The sequence below is a fragment of the Lissotriton vulgaris genome, chromosome 5, assembly GCF_964263255.1.
Source record: "Lissotriton vulgaris chromosome 5, aLisVul1.2, whole genome shotgun sequence".
Taxonomy (NCBI): domain Eukaryota; kingdom Metazoa; phylum Chordata; class Amphibia; order Caudata; family Salamandridae; genus Lissotriton; species Lissotriton vulgaris.
The window spans coordinates 1,044,696,661-1,044,719,571 of NC_141693.1; the positions used below are offsets into that span (position 1 = coordinate 1,044,696,661).

Consider the following 22,911-nt stretch of genomic DNA (forward strand, 5'->3'; position numbering starts at 1 on the left):
AGGTCCTAGGAGGAACCAGACCGAACTACTCGGTCTCTTTCTCTGCCAGGCGACCCATGAGGCTTTTTACATTGAAATAACAGAAAAAGCTTGAGGGAATCCCCCTCTAACAGTTACAGCGCCTTAGCGTGCGCGACACATAGAGAATAATACAACACTCACTTAATATAGTTTATTATTATTTGCACTTTTCACCCCTTTTTGGTCCTGAGGAAAGCCAGCTTACAACAAAGGCACTGGCTGAAACATGTAGACCACACTGGACGCTGGAGGTCATTGTAACTCTCCCTTAAAACGTCCTATTGCCTTTTTAACCTGCTAACAGAGGCCCAGTTCATTAAATATTGCTAATACCCTCGGGTGCTGGGACCTCCTGGATAGCATTTTAATTTCTCACCTTCACACCCCTTCACTGCACACTCAGCAACATACCAGCTCCGCAGTCACCTGGCGTTGAAGCACACCCGGGGCACATTCGGTGCCACTGTGGTGGGCCCGATGATGAAGCATGCCACCGACTAGGTCGGTGGGTGAGGGCTTTCAAAGGAAAACAGTGTTTTTCCCACATATTGTCACTGCTGACGTACCAGAGTCTCCCTAATTTTTCCCTTAAACTAGCTAGCCTTTATTGATTTATATATATAAACTGGGGATACAGGCTAGCTTATCTAGTCCTCTCTCTCTTGTTGATCTGTACATTTCACATATTGCCCATCTTCCAGATATATCGGCCTTACATCTTTTAGCCCCCCCCCAGCCCTACCCTGCCGATGATTGCTACCCCTTTTATCATTGATGTTTGTGAGGAGCAAGATAAAATTTCATACCCCTTAAATTTAACCAGTGTCTTTTTTTCCAAGGTAGGTGGGTTTCCTGTAGGCATAAAATATCGCCCCCTATTATTTTAATATACTCCTCCAACCTGCCCCTTTTTTTCCAATTATTCAAACCACCTATGTTAAGGCTTACAACATTTAGCTTAGACATAACCCTGCAAGAGACATAACCATTGATCTATCCGATCAATTATTCTCCTGGACAAATCATGTGAATAAGGCACCTTTGTCATTATTTCATTTATACCAATATACACTTTAACTACATGAACTTTCTTTTTTTTTGCTTTCAACCCCCCCTGTCCCACCCTCCCACCCCACACCACACCCCCCCTGAACCCAACCCTGACCCCCACCCTGAAGGAGCGCGCAGACTAAGTCTGTGCGTGTGATGGATGCAGTGTAGCAGTGGGCTCCTTATCCAAGCAAAGAAATTAATTTGGAAGCCCCCTTCCCCTGAAATTTACAAAAAGCAAACAAAAACAGGAGCCAACTAGTTAGACTGTTTAGTCCGTGAAAACAAACAGAAGCTCAAACCTTTGGAAATCATACATTGCCCTCAGCAACCCTTAACAATCGCTATTCTACCTCCCCAGGACTTATTAGATTGAGGGTTACTCCTTAAGCATTGACCAATACTATACTGAATTTAAATAATCCCGAGCTTTAATTTCTGAAGAGAAATATATAGTCTTTCCCTGATGGATTACTTTGAGCTGAGCAGGGTTGATGAGGTACACCTGTATCTTTTTGTCCTGAAAAGGTTTGATTAACTGTCTTAATCTCCACCGCCGTTCCACGGTAGTGTGGCAGAAGTCTGGCCTTACGAAGAAAAGCCCACCCTCGAAAGCCCTCTTAGAGTCTGGTCTTGCTTTTTCTGCAATAGATTGACGGAGCAGGAAGTTCCCTATGTATATCAAGATTGCTCTAGGCTTATCAACTGCTCTAGCGTTCTGCCTCAGCTTGAATGGTATTCGATGTGCTCTCTGGATTTCGGTAGTCCAGTTCCACCCAGCAACATCTGGGAAGGCTTTCTCCAAGATTTTAACGATGAAGGCCTTGACATCTTGCCCCTCACATCCTTCCGGAATCCCTAGGACTCTAAGGTTATTCCTTCTTAGTCTATTTTCTAAGTCCTCCAGTTTCCACTGGACATCCTGTGCTTGTGTGCCTAGGGATTCCACTTTCCTTGTTGCTGTTGCCACCTCTGCTTCAGTGGCGACTATCCTCTCTTCCAGGTTTAAAACCCTATCTCCTACATTCTCACAGGCTTTCGAGAGCTTTCTGACCACTCCTTTCATTTTCCTCATAGTGGCTTGGGCCTTAAGACTGTCTGATCTGGTTTCCTCACGATGTGCTGTAATGCCTTGATTAATTGATTCCATCATTGTCATCATTGAGAGTTGTGTAGTATCCTGTGTTGCCTGTAAGGCATCCTGATCCTGCGCGGAGCACCCCGCCTGATTTAAATTACCTCGTAGCGAGGTAGTAGGGGAATGATCCCATGATAAATCAGCTTGACCTTTTTGACCTTTTTGAGAAAACATTGTTTTAACGGTCGTTGGTGGTTCCCCCTCTGGATCACTTTCTGATTCTACGTTGCTGCCATCGATATCAGAGCTATGGAGCTCATCCTCCTCTTCGACTGACCAGTCGGCCTCCTCGGTAACTGAGAAAAAACACTCGCTGGGGGTCTTCTCTTTCTCCTTCTCCTTCTCCTTATCCCCATCAGTTATGCCGCTCTACATGTTGTTTACTACCCTCTGATCTTGGCCTTGACTTTGATCCCCCGGGAGAAGAGCCACAGCATTCTCCACCATTGACTCGCCTGTGGCAGAGGGGGGAGAATCCTCTGATCCCGCTTGATGAACACTCATGCAGCTGATATCTGCAGTTTGGGAAAGGACTTCAAGTTAGAGTTCGACTGGCTGCTCCATCACCCCTGCTGAGGTCATTGCTGTCATCTCGGTAGCTGCCATAGGTGTATTAATCACCTTACCTACAGCTTTATCAGGATCCCCTGTCGTTGGTATAGAACAAACCGAGGGACTCGTTTCCCCTTGAGCCCTGTTATCAGCATCCTCAACAGCCAGATCCTGGCGAGATTCTTGCACAAACTCCACATTCTCATTGGCAGGTAGAGGTGTTAACCCTGCTACGGGAGCCATCTCAGTGTTTTTGAGTTTGTTTTTTGACTTTCTCCTTACGATTCATCAGCTCGACTACGCTCACCGTAGCAGTGGCGGCGGCTGTGGCAGCAGCTTGTCTCGTTCTAACTGCTGGGGGCCTCATCCCCTTGGGGGTGCCCACCACTGGTGCCAGTTGTTTTACCGGGGTCCCCAGAGTTGATTCCACAGCGTTTTTATCGCTGTCTATGATTCCTTCTGTGGCAGCAGTTATAGTACTTGTAGTGCTTATAGCTATGTTGGCATTAGCGTTTCTCTTCTTTGAGGACAGCTTACCTCCGGTATTAGTCTTTGGAGCCATCCACGGGGGGGAACTGCTGCTCAGCTCCTCTCTCCTGGTAACGCTGTCGGCTGTCTCCGCACCTCTTGGTTATCGTGCTGCCGCTTCCGCCATTGCTACTGCCGCCTCCAGCCCCGCTCGACTCCGCCTGACCGGTATTGGCACGCCCCCTGACTCCGTGAGCTCCGCGGGCTCTGCAGGCGTCTCTACCAGCCAGCCCGATCCTCAGGAGCAGTGCAGCGGCAGCCCTCAGAGTTCCGGGTGAAAGCGCCTTTCGGTAAGATGAGATCAGGGGCATCTAGCTTTCCTGCTGTATTAACTCTAAGCGTAACGGAGCGGAGCGGTAGGGACTCTCACTCTTTTTTCCTTCCCCTGGGCTCCATTCGCTTGATAGAGTATCAGCTCATCTTGACGTTTTGTGATGCTTAAAGGAGCCTCCGCTCAGTGAACGTAGCGGACTTGAGCACAGTGATTTCACGGGGTGTTTCCGAGAATAATCTTGACTGAGCCCTCACTGCTTAGCGCTGCAACTCAGCCGTGGGTCACGGCCGCCATCTTGCTCCCTCAAATCATCTGTCTTCTCATTACGATCGTTCAACCACCTTGCTACAGTTGTGTTTATGCTCAAAACTCCATATCCATATTTCATATAAAGTGTTTTAGCAAGTGGTGGATCTACTTCGTCCAAGAACTGTTCAAAGCAAGCACTAACTTTGAACATAAGGAACTTGCTTGTTAAAGTTCCACTCGCTCTTTCATTTAACCTGCTATGTTCTATGTATGCCCAGAATGAAGATTTTACTACCTTTTTTGAGTTTTGGGTTAGTGTAGATGGGTCCTCCCAAAACTGTGATACGCCTATCCTTTTTAACCGAGTACAAGCATGTTTGAGCCATATAATACTATTGTTATTGTCTAATTCTATTATTTCTTTTAGACCATCCTTATAGTCTAACAACTCGTGTGTCGACCAGAGTCTTACCCAGAGCATCAATGGCCTCAGGGTCGCATGATGATCAGTATGTTTCATGTTCAGATCAAGAATAATTCAAATTAGAGGCGTACGTACAGGTAATCTTAATAGTGCTCTATAAAATTTGTTTTCACCAACCTCAAAGACCTTTTTGCACGAGGTTCCCCATAGTTCAGCTCCAAATAATGCTGCAGATTGGGCTTTGAACTTGAATACCTCTAGTGCTGGCAAAACAGCTTTACTATGACTGTTCCCATGTCTTTTCATAATTGGTAGCATGTTTTGCGTTAGTGTCATTTTGCTTTTTTCTATTTGGGTTTTCCATGTTAATTTGGAGTCCAGGAAAACACCCAAATAGCTGCAGTTCTGTACGTAGTCCGATTTTTAGCCATTTAAAATCAAGTTTTCCCTAAAGGTTTTGTGAGGGTTTATGGCCATATATTTTGTCTTATTAGCATTAATCTAAAAGTTTTTTTGCTACAGTATGTTTGAAATGAATTTAGTAGACATTGTAGTCCCTTGGGCGTTTGGGATAGAAGTATAGTATCATCAGCGAAAAGGAGGGCTGATATCCTTTCTCCCCTCAGTTTTGGTGCATCATTTTTGCAGCCCTCCAAGAAAGATGGAATATCGTTGACGAATAACAAAAATAGCGTGGGTACCAACACGCAACCTTGGCGAACGCCCCTCTTTATAGGGATTGAGCTGGTTAGTTCGCCCCCCGGGTCCCACCTAACCTTGGCATAGTTGTTTTCATGCAATCTCATGATCTGTTCTAAAAGATTAGCCGGTCAGCCCTTGGCAACTCAGTGTCTCCAATAACAGATCTCGGGGAATAAGATTGAATGCAGCCCTGAGATCTACAAAGGCTACTTATAGGTGACCCTTTCTTATATTTACATACTTCCAGCATAGGCAAGAGAACCTGAAGACCTGATCTATAGTACTTATTTTGAATCTAAACCCTGTCTGAACCTTTGAGAGAACTGATTTTTCCTCAATCCATATGTTCATACGATTTAAAATATGCCTTGCATAAATAGTTTGTAAGATATCAATTAAACTAATTGGGCGATAGTTTGCAGGATCGTTCCTATTGCCCTTTTTAAAAATTGTAACGATTTCCGCCCCCCTCCATGTCTCTGGGAAATCTACACCCGCGGCTACAGCATTACATAAGCAGTTAATATAGGGGCCCCAGACACTGATTTTGTGCTTATATAGGTCTCCCTGAATTTTATCCAGTCCGGTTGCTTTCCCATTTTTAACTAAGTTAATAGCCATTGTAGTTTCCTCCAAGTCAAAATCTAATTTGACTTCACTTGGACTTGATAATAACCCATTCTTTGGTGGAGTCCTACCATTCTCTGTTGCTCCATATAACTTAAGTGCTCAATCAAAGTAATCTTATCAAGATATACATCCTTAGTATCTTTTCCTTTTTTATTTTCTTTAGCCACTAGTCCCCAAAAGGACATTTGGTCTTTATTCTTAGCAGCAGTAAGCAGATCAGACCAATTCTCATCATCCCATGATATTTTAGCCTTGTCTTGTACTTTCCTATATTTTAGTCTAGCATCTTTTATTATCAGTGTGTTGTTGTTTTTTATAGCTTGGAGTGAATTGGCCTTAGCAATGTGACAGTCCTTGTTGTACCAGGATTTCCCTCCCAACAAGGGTTTTACATCTCCACCAATCTTTTTTGGCAATTTGGTTACCAACGGGACAAGTGCTTTAAGAAACTCCTGTGCAAGTCCAGGAATGTATTTCCCTCCAGTGGTATGGTCATGTATCTACAAAAAGTGTTGGCAAATGTGTTGTAAATGCTTGCCAATACCCTCACCGTGCTCCAGCATATATGCCCATTTTACTAAGCGACGGTTATTACTGACTATAACATCATCAGAACTTACATGGACGGTCTCGTTGCTCTTAATTGCACTTAGGAATAATCTATTGTTGAGTACCAACTGGGGCGGACGATGGTCGCTCTCTATACTTGGCATTATCTCTAATTCTACTGCATATGGCCAAATGTCGAAGGATACAATTATATAATCCGTTTTGCTCTGGGATTTACTTCTACAAAATGTTGGGGCCTTTGGTGTATCTGATGGTAAACGGCCGTTACATGCTCTCAGGCCATGCCCAACTGTTAACCTCGTGATTTGAATCAATAGTGCGTTCCCACCAACATCCCGCTCATTCTCTTCCAATTTATCACAGGGCACAATAATTGGAGCCTTAGTTTTTCCCTCTAGCTCCCCCTCTACAGATATTGCTAGTATTTCTTCTGCTGGGACATTTAACAATTGCAGTCAATCAAAAGGTTCCAGGGATGATAACTGTTGGAAGTATAGCGGAATGAAATATTAACATGATTGTAATTTATTTCTGCATTACCAGGTCTATAAAAATAACCCAATGGTAGGGCGTGGATACTAGTACTCTGTGGCAGTGTCTCCTCATGTGCTCTCAGCAAGTTGCGAACTGTATGAGGGCGCCTAAAATTGATGACAATACAATCTCCTTGTATGTCCTTTAAAGAGTCCCCCACCCACCCTACCCTGTGCACCATTAAAATTTCATTCATTTTGTGGGGATTAAATTTTTTGTATTTGGAAAGCCAATCTGTAACTTTATTCCTAAGATTGTGGCAAGTTTCATTTTGATCCCTTCTCAGGGCTGGCACACCAGCTAGTATTAGGACATAGGGGGTAGCTTTAGAACATTCGAATTAGGAATTAAATTGGTCCCTTTTGGACTGAACACTGCTACCCTAGAGCTGCCCTTTTCAGAGTTGTACATTCTATTGTCGGATCGGGTGTCAATCTTTCTATGAGCCTCCATGTCCCCTACTACCTCTACTCTTCTCCCCAAAATCCCAGCACTTTTTGCTGATTCGGTTCTAAATTGTCTTAGAATTTGTTTGTCACAACTAGTTGCCTTACTTTGATTTTGCCCTTTCCTAAATTCCGCTAGTAATTTTGCCCCTTCTTAAATAGTTCGGTTTCCATCCCCAATCATGGTACCTAATTGAGCTGTGGTCAAATTTAGCTGATCAATTTTGCTATCCATAGCCCTCATTTTAATGCCCATGCAATCATTTATTTGGGTCTGTACAGAGTCTAAAGCAGTTTTAAGGATATCCACCACGGTTTGTTCTACTACCCCAACTACTTCATTAGCTTTGCCTGGACAGAGAAATTATCTAGGTCAGTTTGTGTTCCTATAGTTGTGCATAAGATCTCATATTCCAGCTCATTGGTATCCCCTTTGTTTGTTCTCCCTGTTCCCCCAGATTTCCCGTTCTTTTCACCAGTTCTTTTTCCCCTCTGTATATGCTTAGCTCTTTCTTTTGTCATCCCCACTTGTTTTAGAGCTCGAAGTTTTATTGATATTCCGGGGGTCATCAGTTAATTTACATTTGAAGACCCCTCTACGATTGGTATTCGATCAATACATGGTTATTTAAAACAGATTGGGGGTTACAATACAGCTGGTCACTTTTGAATGTGATACATTGAGTGGTGAATGTGAACCGGGTTGTCTATAAGTCAGTAGTTTTGAGGGATCAAGTGACAACCTTCTTTCTACTATTTCTATTTCATGATTTAAGAGCGATTCCGCTCTTATTATAAAATCATCAAGTGTGCCAGCAGCACCCTTCCGTTTTATCATGTTTAAGTATTCCTCCTATTATACTAGAAGAGTTTTCCCAAGGACCCCCAAAACGATGACGACAAATTTTTATCAATTACACACAATATGACAATGATTCTTAGTAATCACCCATCAATACCATTTCGAGCATAGAAGAAATACAAAACCAGTAGCTTATTGTGGCAATAATAACCTAATTTGACTATTTTTTTTCCAGGTTTCCAATAGTACTAATCTAAACTCTGGTTTCCGCCGCCTGTATAATACTCCCACCTTAAAGTATACTCACTGCGTCTATTTAATAAGAGTATTAATACTACTATGCTATGGAGTCCACAAAGCTTCTGACTTTCTTGTCCAAGTCACGGCAAGGTTTTAGCTGAAGACCAGCAAAGTCACAGAGGTCACAGGGGAGATCGGTCAGGAAAAATTGTTTAACAGTATGACTTGGAAATGTAATAGCAAATGTCTTACCCGCTTGTAGCCTGGTAATATTAGTGCAAAAACTAAGGGGGTGGCCCAGCCCAGACTCCTTCGGCCTCTGGCGGCCTAAGACGGCGCCGCCCTTGGCCCGGAGCGTGCCTGCGCGAGTTCCGCTGGGTGGAAGTTGCTCTCCGCCTTTTCAAGCGCCTCCTGGCACTTCCGGCTGACGTCGGTGGTGGCGCTGCAGGGGGAGTGCTGGGACTTGGAGTACTTTGCCCCCTAGTTGCGGCGATAGTAAGAGCAGGATGGGGAACAAGAGCAGCAGAGCCCCCAGGTAGGAGTCAAAATTACGTTGCGGTCTCCCAGACAGAGTTATGGAGTGGTGTGCAGTTTTCTTGGTTCGAGCGACCCGCCAGGCTCCAGCCGCCCTCCCCTTTTCAAGCGCCTCCTGGCGCTTCCTGCTGGCGTCTGTGGTGGGCGCCGCAGGGGGAGTGCTGGGACTTGGAGTCCTTTGCCCCCTGGTTGCGGCGATTGTAGGAGCGGGAACAAGAGCAGCAGAGCCCCCAGGTAGGAGTCAAAAGTACGTTGCGGTCTCCCAGACAGAGTTATGGCATGGTGTGCAGTTTGCTTGGTTTGAACAACATCAATTAGTAATTCAAGTAGTCTACTTCCATAGAAAGTCCAAAACAACTCTCGATGATTAACAGAAGTAAAGTGCAGGAAGGGGATATGCACGCAATAATGCTGGGCACAAAGGCATGAAAGAGGTGGACGAAATCTGAGTACTCTTCATATACATCCACGTTGTATTTACCTACATGATTCTCCTAGCTAATAAAACACACTTTATTCCACAAAATATTGTAACATACTGAAAACCATGGTCACAGATCATATCAATTGAGAACAATGTGGTCTATATTTTAAAGTAGTCCAAATCCAAATGGCGAATTTATGGTAAAAATATGAAACTTAAAAACACATTGCGCTTTACCATTGTTCAAAGCCAGCCACAGGAATAGGATTTGCAGTAAGATAATAAAATATATCAAATACAATTAATTGGTTGGAATAGAATACACACATTGAGTGCCCCAAGCTATTGACAGAGACCTACTATCAAACGTGATGGGTGATATAGCTGAATTGACCTCAGACCGTGTTAATTACTCTCGGCCAAACAGAGTAAACATTAGGACCTGCTTCAGATACAGGGTTTATTTTATTATTTGATTCTCTGAAACCCTGTAGTACCTCCAGTGTAAAATATCCGCTAACCCAGCTCACTGGCCACCAGATGCAGGCGCATGTGAATTACACACTAAATGTGGAAGTGGAGAGGATCTATCTGCCTGGGCACTTTGAGGCATTTTGTGGGGGGGGGGGGGGGGGGGGGGGGGTGCGGGGGGGGGGGCTTTTGAACTTTAAGAAGAGTAGCCTGAAATTGTGATTAATTGTGAGTACTAAAGAGAATGATATTGATAAACAGAGAAAACCATGCCCCATTGAAGGTACACGCTCCTGCACCTCAGGTATAGACACGAGTGATTCCTCAATGAAGTCACATGGAGGTTTTGGAATACCAGGCAGGAATACCTCTGCAGGTTTAGCAGCTTCACCTCGTGTCATCCGCACAATCCTAGCCTTTAGGAGCAATAAGTTACTGATCTACGCTAAGGTAAAACTTCTATTTTCACATATTTATGAGTCCATGTGATGGGTGGCTTTCTAAACGGAAGTGGGTGGCACAGCTCAGTTTCAAGTTTTGGGATCAACAAGTTACCCTATCTGACAATGTTAGGCCTTTCAGACAGTCTATGTGCTCCACTTGTGTAAGAACCTAAAAAAATGTTTGCTTGTCCTTGGGAAAATGATCCTAAATTTCCACCTGTCTAAGCAAAGAAGACTTGAGCCTTGCCCCTTGATTAGGAGAATTTTCTCTGGTCATTGCCCTCAAGACTATCAATATTCACACAATGGCGGCACCCGCACTTTACCTTTAAACATCTTAAGCTAAAACGCGGGTGCCCCAATTGCTTCATAAGTAAAGATATAGAAAAAAAAAGGCTTGGAGACGCATATCTTTTTTATTCCTTTACTTTTGAAGCAATCACAGCACCCGTGCTTTAGCTTAAGATGTTTAAAGCTAAAGCGGGGTGTGCTACTATTGTAAGAAAATTAAAACAGGAAAAAAAGGCATGTGGCCAAGTTCGGCAATAGCAACTAACAAAAGAAAGGCGCGGACGTCATTATTCCAGCTGAGGCGTGCAGCGCTGGTTAAATAAAAAAAAATGTTACAGAATAAAGCGATTTAGGAAAATAGTGCTCCTAAGCTGTAATTAAAACATACCGCATAACAGCAAATGTAACTGGGGCAGTCCTCATGGGACGTTACAAGAAGAGAAAAGACAGTACTAAGCAGGGACTACTAAACCTATTGACCAATAAAAAGCCACCATTTACAAAGGACAGTGACATGAGCCAATTAAAAAATGGGTGGCAAGTGGGCAGAGCTTCATGCTCATACCCTGAATACAGCAGGTCTTGAAGAGACAGCACAAGCGCTGCCTACACAAGACCTAAAAAAAGCAACTGTGTCATTTTGTAGGTGCGTGCATGTAAAATAATACAGCTGTCTGCAACATAGACTTTGTTCTCCTCTTTAGTCATGCTGAACAGCACCAGGGATGCTGTACAGTATCGCAAAAACACTGCTAAAAAGGTTCCTAAGGTGAGAAATATTGATTTTGCCAAAGTCTGTTTTTTTCAGAGAGCATCTGGTAAGCTGCAGACTACAGAAATTGGCAGTCTATCACATTTTCTGCTGGGGAGCACAGGATAGAGATCCTGCTCACCTTAAGACGATCAAAACCCCAAGGAACAATTTGAGTGCCCAAATGTCTGGGTACAGGTGACATCTGAAACTTTATCAACGGAACCTTGTTGTTTGCAAGTAGTTGCTCAAGAGTGGTCAGGAAAATAGGAGTCTTAAGATTCCCACCTAAACCCCCGGAGTCAAGATGCACTGGGGAACCAAAAAGGGACATCAAGCCAGTCTAGCTCCTCTGCCAGCAATTATCTCACGTGTGTCCTTCACTGGACCTCTCATGTGTGTGGTAGTGTGGAATCACCCAGTACCTGATTATTTAATGAACTTTGACCACGATTCACGCCTTGGGTGACCTGCTTCAGAGTGGAGTCTTGGAGAGTGCGGGTTTGTGTGCTTTCAGGTTTGTTTCATCCTTCTTCTCTGCAGGAGTCCTGTCTCTTCTCAAAGGAATGAACTAGCTCATGGAGGAGGGTATCTGCAGAGTGAAAGTGAATTACCATACCTTTTGTGCCCATCTAAGAGATCCTGTTGTATCAGTAGTTCCAGTAATGTTCAGCAGAGACCCAGGCTGGCCTTTGGTATTTTTTACCTGCAAACGGAGACCCTGCTGACAGGATGCCCTCCGGGCTCCAGGTGTACTTCAGGTGAACGTAGTGCTTAATTTGTAAAATATTAAGTGCCCGGGACCAGACCAGGAAGCCACTGCAGCTTGCACCACCCAGCGCCCTGGTCATCGCTGCCAAAACAACTAGTAACCATCTTCCTTGCATGTAAATGCAACAATTCCGATTACTCCAGGTCCCCAAAGCTAAAGGAATGGCTGGGGAGGCAGGAATTAGCAATTTTAATGTATATTGTATTCTTAAACAACCTTTGTTCTGCTCATCTCTAAATTAGTTGAGCAGCGCCACCATGTGGTAGACTGTCCAAGTATGGTGCTGACAATTGGGTGCCGGTGCCGAGCACCGGAAACCAATTAAGTGCTGGTGCTGAGCACCGGCTCAAACTAAGCACTGGTGAACGTTTCTACAGAGCTGCTGACCATGGAACTCTAGCGAACAACTAGTTTGCAAGGGGGATCTTACGTAGTAGCCCAGTTGGAAACGTTAGTTTCCAACTTGATGTGCAGCAAAACTCAAAATAGAATAGGCGTATCCCTCTACTTGAGACCCGGTCATCCTAGTCACTGTCAATTACCCCTGTGGTACAAGCCAAAAGTAGTTGGATTGAAAGATTTCCCAACACATGACAAATCCCATTCGAGTGACAAAAAATCATTGGTTAGACTACCTGTGAACTAGAAACTTAATTCTAAGGGGCCTGAGGTGTCGGATACATATACATCTGTTCCAAGTCTGTCATGTCTCCTATGGCCGACGTACAAAGACAAAAAGGTTTTAGATTACACAATACTTGTTTCTGGACCCAGCCACAAGATGGTAGAATAATAACAGCATGTGAATCTAGAAGAGATTCACGCTGCAAAACTTCAACATGTTAAAGACAAGCATTAGAAATGCAATAGGTCTCGCAGCATTAGAGTTAGTGCTTTTAGAATTGTTTATGGGTTTTTTTGTAAATCTTTAGCATGAGGTTGAGGGTGAGTGAGGGTGAGTGAGGGTGAGGGGTTGAGGGTGAGTGAGGGTGAGTGAGGGTGAGGCTGAGGTGTTGAGGGTGAGGGTGAGTGAGGGTGAGTGAGGGGTTGAGGGTGAGGGGTTGAGGGTGAGGGGTTGAGGGTGAGTGAGGGTGAGTGAGGGTGAGTGAGGGTGAGTGAGGGTGAGTGAGGGTGAGTGAGGGTGAGTGAGGGTGAGTGAGGGTGAGTGAGGGTGAGTGAGGGTGAGTGAGGGTGAGTGAGGGTGAGTGAGGGTGAGTGAGGGGGAGTGTTCGAGGTTGAGGGTGAGGGGGTGAGGGGTTGAGGGTGAGTGAGGGTGAGGTGTTGAGGGTGAGTGAGGGTGAGTTTTTGAGGGTGGGTGAGGGTGAGGCTGAGGGGTTGAGGGTGAGTGAGGGTGAGGCTGAGGGGTTGAGGGTGAGTGAGGGTGAGTGAGGGTGAGTGAGGGTGAGTGAGGGTGAGTGAGGGTGAGTGAGGGTGAGTGAGGGTGAGTGAGGGTGAGTGAGGGTGAGTGAGGGTGAGTGAGGGTGAGTGAGGGTGAGTGAGGGTGAGTGAGGGTGAGTGAGGGTGAGTGAGGGTGAGTGAGGGTGAGTGAGGGTGAGTGAGGGTGAGTGAGGGTGAGTGAGGGTGAGTGAGGGTGAGTGAGGGTGAGTGAGGGTGAGTGAGGGTGAGTGAGGGTGAGTGAGTGAGGGTGAGGGGGTGAGGGGTTGGGGGTGGGTGAGGGTGAGGGGTTGAGGGTGAGGTGTGCAGTTGTTTTCAGCACTTTAACAGACACCGCATCAAAAAAGGGTAGACTTTTAACAGAGAGGCTAACTGGTACCAAATTTACCTCATTTTGATGTAAACGATACGTAGATAAAACCAAGCATTCCTGTTCAAATGATTCCAAATAGTTGCCCTCCGACGCAGAAGCATGTAAGGCAGTAGATGAATGACAGGTGGGATGAACCAGAGGAGGACTCTTGAGCTGGGGTGGGGGAGAGGGTGGAACATGGGACAATGACTGTCAGAGGCTAAGCCTGAAATCTAGAGAGGAGTTGGGAAAACGTGTTTTGTGAACAAAGTGCATGGATTAGCATTTATGGCCAGAAGTAGTGATCACATAATGCTCCACTTGAACGAAAGGCTGCCCTGGTAATCGGCAGCAGCTATGGCCTATAATACACTGGCAACTCTACCTTTAAGAGCACAAGATACAAAGCATTCGCTAAGCTAATAGGTCTAACCTTGGAGACCAATTGGCTTTGTCAATGGATTTTAGCCAGGCTGAACGGCACCATGAAATGTGCAGCATGGCTAAATAAAAAAAAATACCTTGATGTGACCAGTTGCATCATTTAGTTGCTGTGCCCGCACACTTGCATGCCTACAAAATGACGCAGATAGTTTCAGGTTTTTTTTTCCGTTGTTCTTTTTATTACTGATCCGAGCTGGATCAACAAGTTAAAAGAAAATACGTATGCAAGTGTTTTGTGATTTTTTGAAGTGCAGGTGGCGGGAGCTGGTGTGGCAACACAGAGTGCAGGTGAGGGGAAGCAATGGGGGGTGGGCAAGAGAAGCAACAAGTGACAACAAAGGAGGGCAAGGTGGGGAAGCAACATGAAGGGCCGGGTGACAAACACAGAAAGCCGTGGTGGGAAAGAGAAGCAGGGGGCAAGTAAGCAATGTGGAGTAGATGGGGGAGAAGCACACGAGCAAAAGCTCAACGGGGAGGACACAAGAGTGTGTGCAAAAACATGGAGGCGGGGCAGGGAGAAGCACACAGGTAACAGATAACTACAAAGACTGCAGAGGGATAGAGGTACATGACGGAGACAGGTGGAAAACACGTACACTCTCATGGAGTGCTCAACCAAAAAGAAAAAAATAGTGCTTGAAAAGCAATTGGGGTGGGGGCAAAAAATCCAATCAAAAGAGATGGTAAAGAGACTTGGCTTCATGAGAGGGACAAAGACACAAATGACAAGCTGGGACACAAAGACGCTGAAAAACGAGGGTGACAGGAATGCCAACAAGTGGTAACCAACGGGCAGGCTTCAATCCGATATGTATTTTCATAGCAAACCAACAATAAGTCTTTTGCAACCAGAAAGCTACGATGTCTGGCAGGCACGACCAAAAACCGGAATATGATTGGAAAAAAAATAAAATAAATAAGTCTGTAACAAATGCAATACCGGTTGCTCATTTGCAACGGGCCATGGGGAAACTGGTCGGGTTTCGACATTCAAGGTGCTTAGGAAAAGAGCAGCCAGGGAACATAGAACCATCTCAATTCTTTCGCGCTCACAAACAGGCAGAGAAACACACGCAGAACCGGAGCTTGGCCCGTCTCAGCATTTATCACACAACTGCAGCAAACGGTATCAACTTCTTGTCATAGACGGAATAACAGAGAGTTACCAGAAGCCAGAAGGTACACATGATTGGTGGAAATGTTGGAGCCCGTTTCGGCCGCCGTCCTCGGATGGAGTACCGCGAGCTAGTGGGATCTCCGTCTGTCCTTCTCCAAATAGACACGGAAGCGGAGAAGGACACAGAGAGAAGGCAGGTGGTGACGGAGGAAAGCGCCAGGGTGGACAAGAGGAATGGAACGAGATGGGGCACACGGAAGAGGAGAGGGAGAAGATTAGCGGGAAAAAGAAAGGGGCAGAGTATTAAACACTGAAAGTAGCAAGAGAAAGAGGAAGGAAGGGCAAAGAAAACAAGTAGTGAGGGGGCGGAGCTGGGGGAGGGTGCGAGAGAGTAGGCAAGGCTAGCGGCAGGCAGGGGAGGAGAGGAGGAGGGGGGAGGTGGGGGAGGGCGGGTTTGGAATGACGAGCTCGCGAGGCGGTGTTGGCGGGGAGGGGGCGGAGCGGGGGAGAGGGTGTGTGTGAAACGAGACGGAGGGGAGAGAGGGGAGGGGGAGGAGAAAGAGAAATGCGACACGGCGGGAGGGGGCGGAGCGGGGGAGAGGGTGTGTGTGTGTTGTTAGGAGACGGACGTGCACGCGCACGCGCTTTTAAGGTCAATGCGCATGCGCATAAGCTCAATGCGCATGCGCATTGACCTTAAAAGTCACGGGCACTGCAAGGAATCGCCACGATTCCTTGCAAGTTAGAAAAGAGTCGATGAGCCCCTATAGTCTCGCTTGCTCGATGCGCATGCGCATCGACAGGCGAGACCTAAAAAAACAAGTAAATACTGTAATTCACTTCTGTCATTGAAGTACTTCCCACTAGATGGCAGTGCTTCAACACTTTGTGAATTGAAAGACCTTAGGTAGAAATAGTCTCAATGTGTGCCTGTGCCGGCATCCTTTGGCCTGAGAACGAGCAAGTCGAAAACCTGAGTTTCTTAACCAAGAGAGAGTGTGCTGCTCAAATGCCCTCTGCACACACGCACCGTGGACCTTGCTCTGGAACCTTGAACAATGCTGAACGGGAAAATGATCCTAAATCCCCGGCAGTTGAAAGGCACAGCTGTCATAACTTCAAAGGCAAATTATTGAAAATGAACAAAATAAAACTGTCTCCCCCGATTATTAAAAGCGGAACTAAGACTAGGTTACGCAAGCGAAGCCATTACTTGGGAACTTTGCTTGGGCAAAAATTTTAACCAGCAGTAATGCATTCGGGAATTTTGTTTCAAATGACATCAGAGGGGAAGGCCCTTGCGTTCTGAGCAACATCATGGAGAATTTGCATAAAGGAGAGTGCTTTCGGTTCTGTTCCAGCTTATTGCGTTTTACAGTACCCAGAGCTGTAGTCACTGAAAACTACAAGAGTTACACAGAAAAACTTTCATGGTTGATTTGTAGAGCTTACTGAATGTTTCTATGTTTTATCGGTCGAATATACATGTACTGCTAACTGGATGTTAGGACTGCAGTTCAGAATGTGGAGAGTGTGTGTGTAGGTGTAAATGGTATTCTGCAGGTCACAGGCAGCCAGCGTAGTGTCACACTATCGCCAAAGTGTGAGATCATTTTTGGCCCGCCCCCCGCTTCTCTGATAGTGTCCTGGATATTCTGTGGGTACTGAAGCAAGGTGTGGTGGATTTCAAGTGAAAATTCTAGAAACATTTGTAAATTGGTCAATGAAGTTGCAATTAAAGCCACATCCTGAAACCATTTTATTGAGGTGTCTTAAACCTCCTCACTTCAGTCATGAACTTTTTCTCCGAAAATAATGAAAGCATTGACTTTTTGCCAACTGTGAATTGCACCACTTCACTGCTCTTGTGCTCTTCTTAATACTCAAATAGTGACTCAAACAGTGTCTCACCTTCTCCAGCTTCCCCGACACCGGTATCAGCTTGGGTGGCGGTCCCCTTAAGTGACCGCTCAAGGACCGCTCTTCCCGAATGTCTTCTGTGTCGCTGCCTGGGCTGCTGGCGCACACATCTTCATTCCAGTCCCCTTTAAAATCATCATTTAAGTACGTGTAGCCCCCATTGCCCGCCGCCCCAGCCGCGCAGGACTTTTTAGTTGGTAAACCATGAAGCAGAGGATCCTGGGAGCTGTAGCCATTTTTCAGAAGCCCTTCCTGCTGCTTGAAAAAGTTGGTCACGTGGGCAGACTTTCGGCACTTGCTGCTGAATTCACTCGCCTTGCACTGCTTGTCATGGTATGATCTTCCTGAGATGAGGCTGCTGACACTTCCCATAATGGTCAGGGTGGTGGGTGAACCTGTGGCCGAAAGAAGCTGCGTACCACTGGCTTCAGACTTCTGGTCGATGGTCAATGGAAATGGCTGGACAATAGCCATGGCGTCGGTGTACGCTTGGCCCCGATCTGAAAATGAGACCTGGAATGAAAGGAAGAGGAATGAGGATACATGGTACTTACAAAACCTTTATGCATTTTACTAAACATATGCATCTTCATAGGTGTCAATTTACAGGAAACATTAAACACAGTACTGTACATTACAAGGATATTGCAAGCCACTTAGGTGTTCCATAACTATACAGAGGAACAAGGCTGAAGGCTGAGTTCCTTTATAAGGTTATGGAACCCCGAGGTGACTTGCAATATCATCATGTACACTGGGATACTTTATCCCATATAACACAGTCACACCACCACCTTTCCCACAAACCACTTAAGACCTTGGTGCGTAACTTTCATATGAAATGGCGCGTTAGCAAACATGACGAATAGAAACAAAACCTATAGTGCAAAATTAAACACATCAAAAAAACCGTTAGATATTTTTTGCAGATATTAGAAACCGTTCCATAGAAATCAGTTTATAAAATAAAATATCTGCAGTAGTTCGGAATGTGTTGAAACATTCGGAATGATGCTAGCTTTTCTCTAACTATTTATGGCTTGCAAAAATCAGCATGTTCTCCCTGCTTGTCATTGTAAACTAGAAAAATAGAGCAGAAGAAAGATAAGCAACATTTTACACAGCTGCTTCAATTATGCTCTGTGACCTGTCCCGCCTTTCACCTCAGCTGCTGGCTCTGGCAGCAGACATTGTGAAGTCAGAACTTTTATATCGATTTTTAAATGTTTTTTTATAATTGGTGACTGGGGGCCTTATGAGTTGATGATTATAAAGAAATTTGAGAGTGGCGTTTATACAGGAACTACAAAATCACATGTAATTCCATTTTACATGGAAACAGTGGGCACCCTAAGGCGCTAAAGTGGAGCATCCCTTACAGCCAACCGCTGAGAGCTCACAGAATCTGCTCCTCTGATAATGACTTCCGGCGGGAAGCGGAAATGACGATCGGGAGATTCCTGGAACCTGGGATACCCTAAGAAAATCTTGGATGAGGTATACCAGTGAGTATGTTCACAGAAAAAGAGGAGATACTAAATAACAGGGAATGAAGTTAAACTAAATTCATCTGATTGGGAAAACTAATCAGAATGCTTCCCATATCAGGTTCTTCACGAAGTTCAATAAAGAGTATCGGTACAATAAATCTATACCGGAATGAAACTGGCAGATTCCCCGAAATGATGAACATATAAAAGGCAAAGTTGACCAGTACCCACGAATAACATATCGACAATCCGGGTCACTAGGTGACATTACTACAAGTATGTGCATCGGAAAAGAAAACGGCAACTGGCTGCTAAACAAAAACCTGGGCTTCTGGAAGTGCGCAAAGTGTGCTTGCATGGAGTCAACAAAAGGGAGTACGAGACATTTGAAAGCAGACCATGGGAGATCAATGAAATGATCGCTTACGATACGGAGTTGGTGGTCTGTAAACTACAATGTGACTGTCGAATGAAATATGTAGGGAGTTCTATCAATAGAGTTAGAGTCCGTATCATACAATAACTGCGAGCTATCAGTGATTAAACTAGAAATTACCCAATGGTAAAGCATTTTGGAAGGTTTACAGTGGAAAACCAAGCATCCTCCAAAACTATCAGATCAAACATATCACTGCACATCCACAGACTGGAGAACGTGAATTAGAGCTGCGGAGATGTGTATAGAGGATGATCGTTCTGTTGGGCTCTGAGAACCCATGGGGTCAAAATTTAGATGCAAAGCTCCACGTAGATATATAACTGCGACTCATTGACTCCCTGAACACAGCAAGGGGCATATAGTGCAGAGGATGCCCTGAATGAGTTTCACGGGGACATGCAATCCGTTGGTCAAGAGACACTGATCAGGGATATGCATATTAACATCAGTGGTGCCCAATGCTCACTCAATCAATATGTTAATGAGCGACATGGCTTGGAGGGTTCAACACTCTTTTATACATTGGAACCGCCACCTTGTTTACTGCAAGTTGATAAATGTGTGAAATATATTTGAATATGGGGCACTGCTGGCAATGGATGAATCTCCGCTACCTTGAACTGAATTTTTTAGCGCACCGGGACATGCTAGAAAGCATGTTTATAAAATAATGTCGTATATTTAAAGAAAAGGAATTGACTTTTGTTGGACTTGTATGCAGTGATTGCATGCACAATACAGATCTCATGAAGAAAAACACAACAACAACACATGACCGGGTTAATGTCATCCATATATACAAAGATGGTCAATGTACCCAGAACCAAGTACATCCCACACAACCATATGTGCCACTATATAATCTAGAGGCAGGAGAATTCTGCAGCAAAAATGGTTGGAATTACGCCACACTACGATGCTTTAGAATGATATAGATTGTGGATCAATTGTGGCCATTTAGACTGTTTTGCACTAAGACACTTTATATACCTCGAGTGCTTCTAATTTCCACTTTGATAATAAACCAACAAACAGGAACAAAACAGACTGAACAGTGATTTCTGAGTAATGGGGGCAAGTAGATCACATGTGAATATTGAAGAGAAGGGCCCACATGACTAGCCGAACATACATAGCTCTATGTGCCTTCACATAACTCACAGACATGAGAAGCTGCAGAAAATGTCACTGGGATTACATTGAACTAGGACACTTAACAACGGACTATGCATAAAGCACTGTAATCAATGTGACTAAAATACATCTCGCGCTATGACACTTACATTATTTAAATGCTGCTTCTTGTAATTATGAAAATAGATGGATTAATACGTGGCTGGGTATACATTGTATGAGGACACTTTATAATGTTTTGAAAATCGGACTATACCGGACCCGTTGTAAGCTATTTGATTAGAACTTATCTCGCATTATGGCACTTTATATAATTCAATGGCTGCTCCTTGTTAGGAAAATAGATGAATCGGTAAGTGAACTGTAACGCTGCCATTATCAGCCATATTGAAATGGATTTATGTATGTACTACTGTGATCAATAATGTATCTTGCAGTATGACACTTTATACAATTTCAATGTTATTAACTGCTACATGAACACGTAAACTGAAATGCAGCCAATATAAAATGTGGACGACAATTGAGGGCACCAGCTTTGGCATTAATAAACTTGGGACCTGGCCTGTGAGGGGCCATAGCGCAAAGCACTTCACGAGCAGCAATGCGAGGTAAAAACGGTCGTGAGTAATGTGGGAGATATGCAATCATTGCTTATGTTAAATAACAACAATGCAAATACTGTATTATTGAATTGAGAGGTTGTTACTGTCGTGGTGCAGATACGTAGACAGAGATAATGTAGAGGGGACAGTCTAGTTGTTGATACTATTTGACAACACAATAGAAGACGAATGGTATATTTCACAATCCCCCTGTGCCTGATCCATTGATGGTGAATAGGACTTGGAATGAAAGTGAGATAGATATATATATATATATATATATATATATACATACATATATACATTCACTGAAAAAAACAAAAAAGGTAAAGGGAGTTTATAGTCAGGTGAAAATGTCAGTTTAAACTTAACATTTTAAACTAAAAAAAGTGGAATACACCAGTTGAAATGAACTCAAAAAACATACTCACGCACCAACATGCAGAGTGTTAGCATCAATTATGTCATAAAATATATCATATTTGTTAAAATATGCAAGATCATAAACGGTGCATGGCGAGAGCGCAAGCTATAATTTTTTTGAGCTAACTATAGCTGGTAAATTTCAGTGTGTTTTTTTTGGTTTAAAATGTGATGTTTAAACTGACATTTTCACCTAACTTTAATGTCGCTTTAATCTTGAGTTTTTTCAGTGAAATCTTAAGGTTTCTTTTAATTGTAAATTAAGATACTCTTACTATACCCAACTAAAACGTCACTTAAACCATTGTTCTTTTCAGTGAGGTTCTAGGGGTATTTCACCTAAAGTTCAATTTGATTACCATCCGTAACTATACCAACCTCCTTTGGTGACCACCCCCCACCACACACAGCCAACACCGCTGAGGCAGGCCAGGCACCCAACCATCTATGGACGCCCAAACCCCCATGGCTGCCAAACCACCGTAATGGCACACAGCCAAAGGCTATACATGAAGGAGTATTTGCCACAGGACTCCTATAGTGCTCCGAAAAAGAAAAGTTATTTTCATTTGATCCCAAGGGAGGGGGTAGGGGGGTCATTCGGCATTCCCCCACGAGGTCCATGGTGTAAGATAACCCTATCCTGCCCCCCCCAACCTTATTTTGTTTTAGGTTTCAGGACCCAAGTCCGAGTTTTGAAACAGCAGCTGCAACATTGGTCACCATGTTGCGACCATCCAATCACAGAGCAATCTCCCCGCTCTGGCAGTCAGATTGTACTAATATTTGAAGTTGTGTGCCTGCGGGACTACCCCAAGAGTCGCACTAACCCAACTACACAGATATACATGAATTTTGAGCCTTGATTTCTCAAAATTGATTATTTTACATTAAATCACAAAATCACACTTTCTGGGTAATGATCTATCTTTCTACAAGATTTGGTGTAATTCGGCAGTTTTCGTGGTAGCAGTGCTCAAACGTTAGTATGGAAATTACATGAGGAAATTGCAGTTTTGGACCCCCCCCCCTTTTTTCCCCCTCTCGATCCCCACTTCAAAGATCACTCTGAAACTTCCCAGGAAGGAGCGGAGGTGAATGAACTTTTTTTTATTTTTTGTAGGTTTTATAAAGATTTGTCAAGCGGCACCTAAGTTATTACCAAACCAAAAACAATCTATTACCTATGGAAACTAGGTATATATATATATATATATATATATATATATATATATATATATATATATATACACACACACACACACACTCGTAAAACAAGATTCCTCACCAAGTACATAGGCTAGTTTAAATATTATAAATAAACAAAAGTGCCACTGGACATGTGGTAATAGTAAGTATCAAGGAGTGCATACAGCACTCCCTGATATTACTACAGGTAGGATTTTAGAGTTGCATATTTTACACACTATTTTTTAAGTAAAATACATGCAGGGCTGGCTCTAGGGCGGTGCGGCCAGTGCCACCCCACCGGGTGCTGACTTAGCATGGGGGCGTGTGTTTGCTAGTTTATATTGTGCTTAAGAGCACCTGCTGCCGCACTCCTAGCCTCCAGCAATTTTCAGGCACAATTAAACCGTCAAGGAAACTCCGGTGATTAATGTTCTTCCAGGCGAGACGGAGTTCTGTCTAGTAGACTCGTGGAAGTTTTGATTCATGGCAAAGTATCACAGAGGGTTAATATGTCTGCTGCAAAGAACATGTACCATGCAGATCACAAAGTGAATG

At 44.2% G+C, this 22,911-nt stretch overlaps 1 protein-coding gene across 2 annotated transcripts in view; it reads right to left on the reverse strand.

Moving 5' to 3' along the window:
• Positions 1-22,911, reverse strand: part of LZTS2 (leucine zipper tumor suppressor 2) — a 778,631-nt gene that overhangs the window by 89,905 nt on the left and 665,815 nt on the right. For both annotated transcript variants that reach the window (XM_086922677.1, XM_086922678.1), the window contains one exon: positions 17,066-17,587. In XM_086922677.1, the coding sequence (XP_086778803.1) occupies positions 17,066-17,548 (483 nt within the window). In that variant the 5' untranslated portion in view covers positions 17,549-17,587. The remainder of the gene's footprint in view (positions 1-17,065; positions 17,588-22,911) is intronic.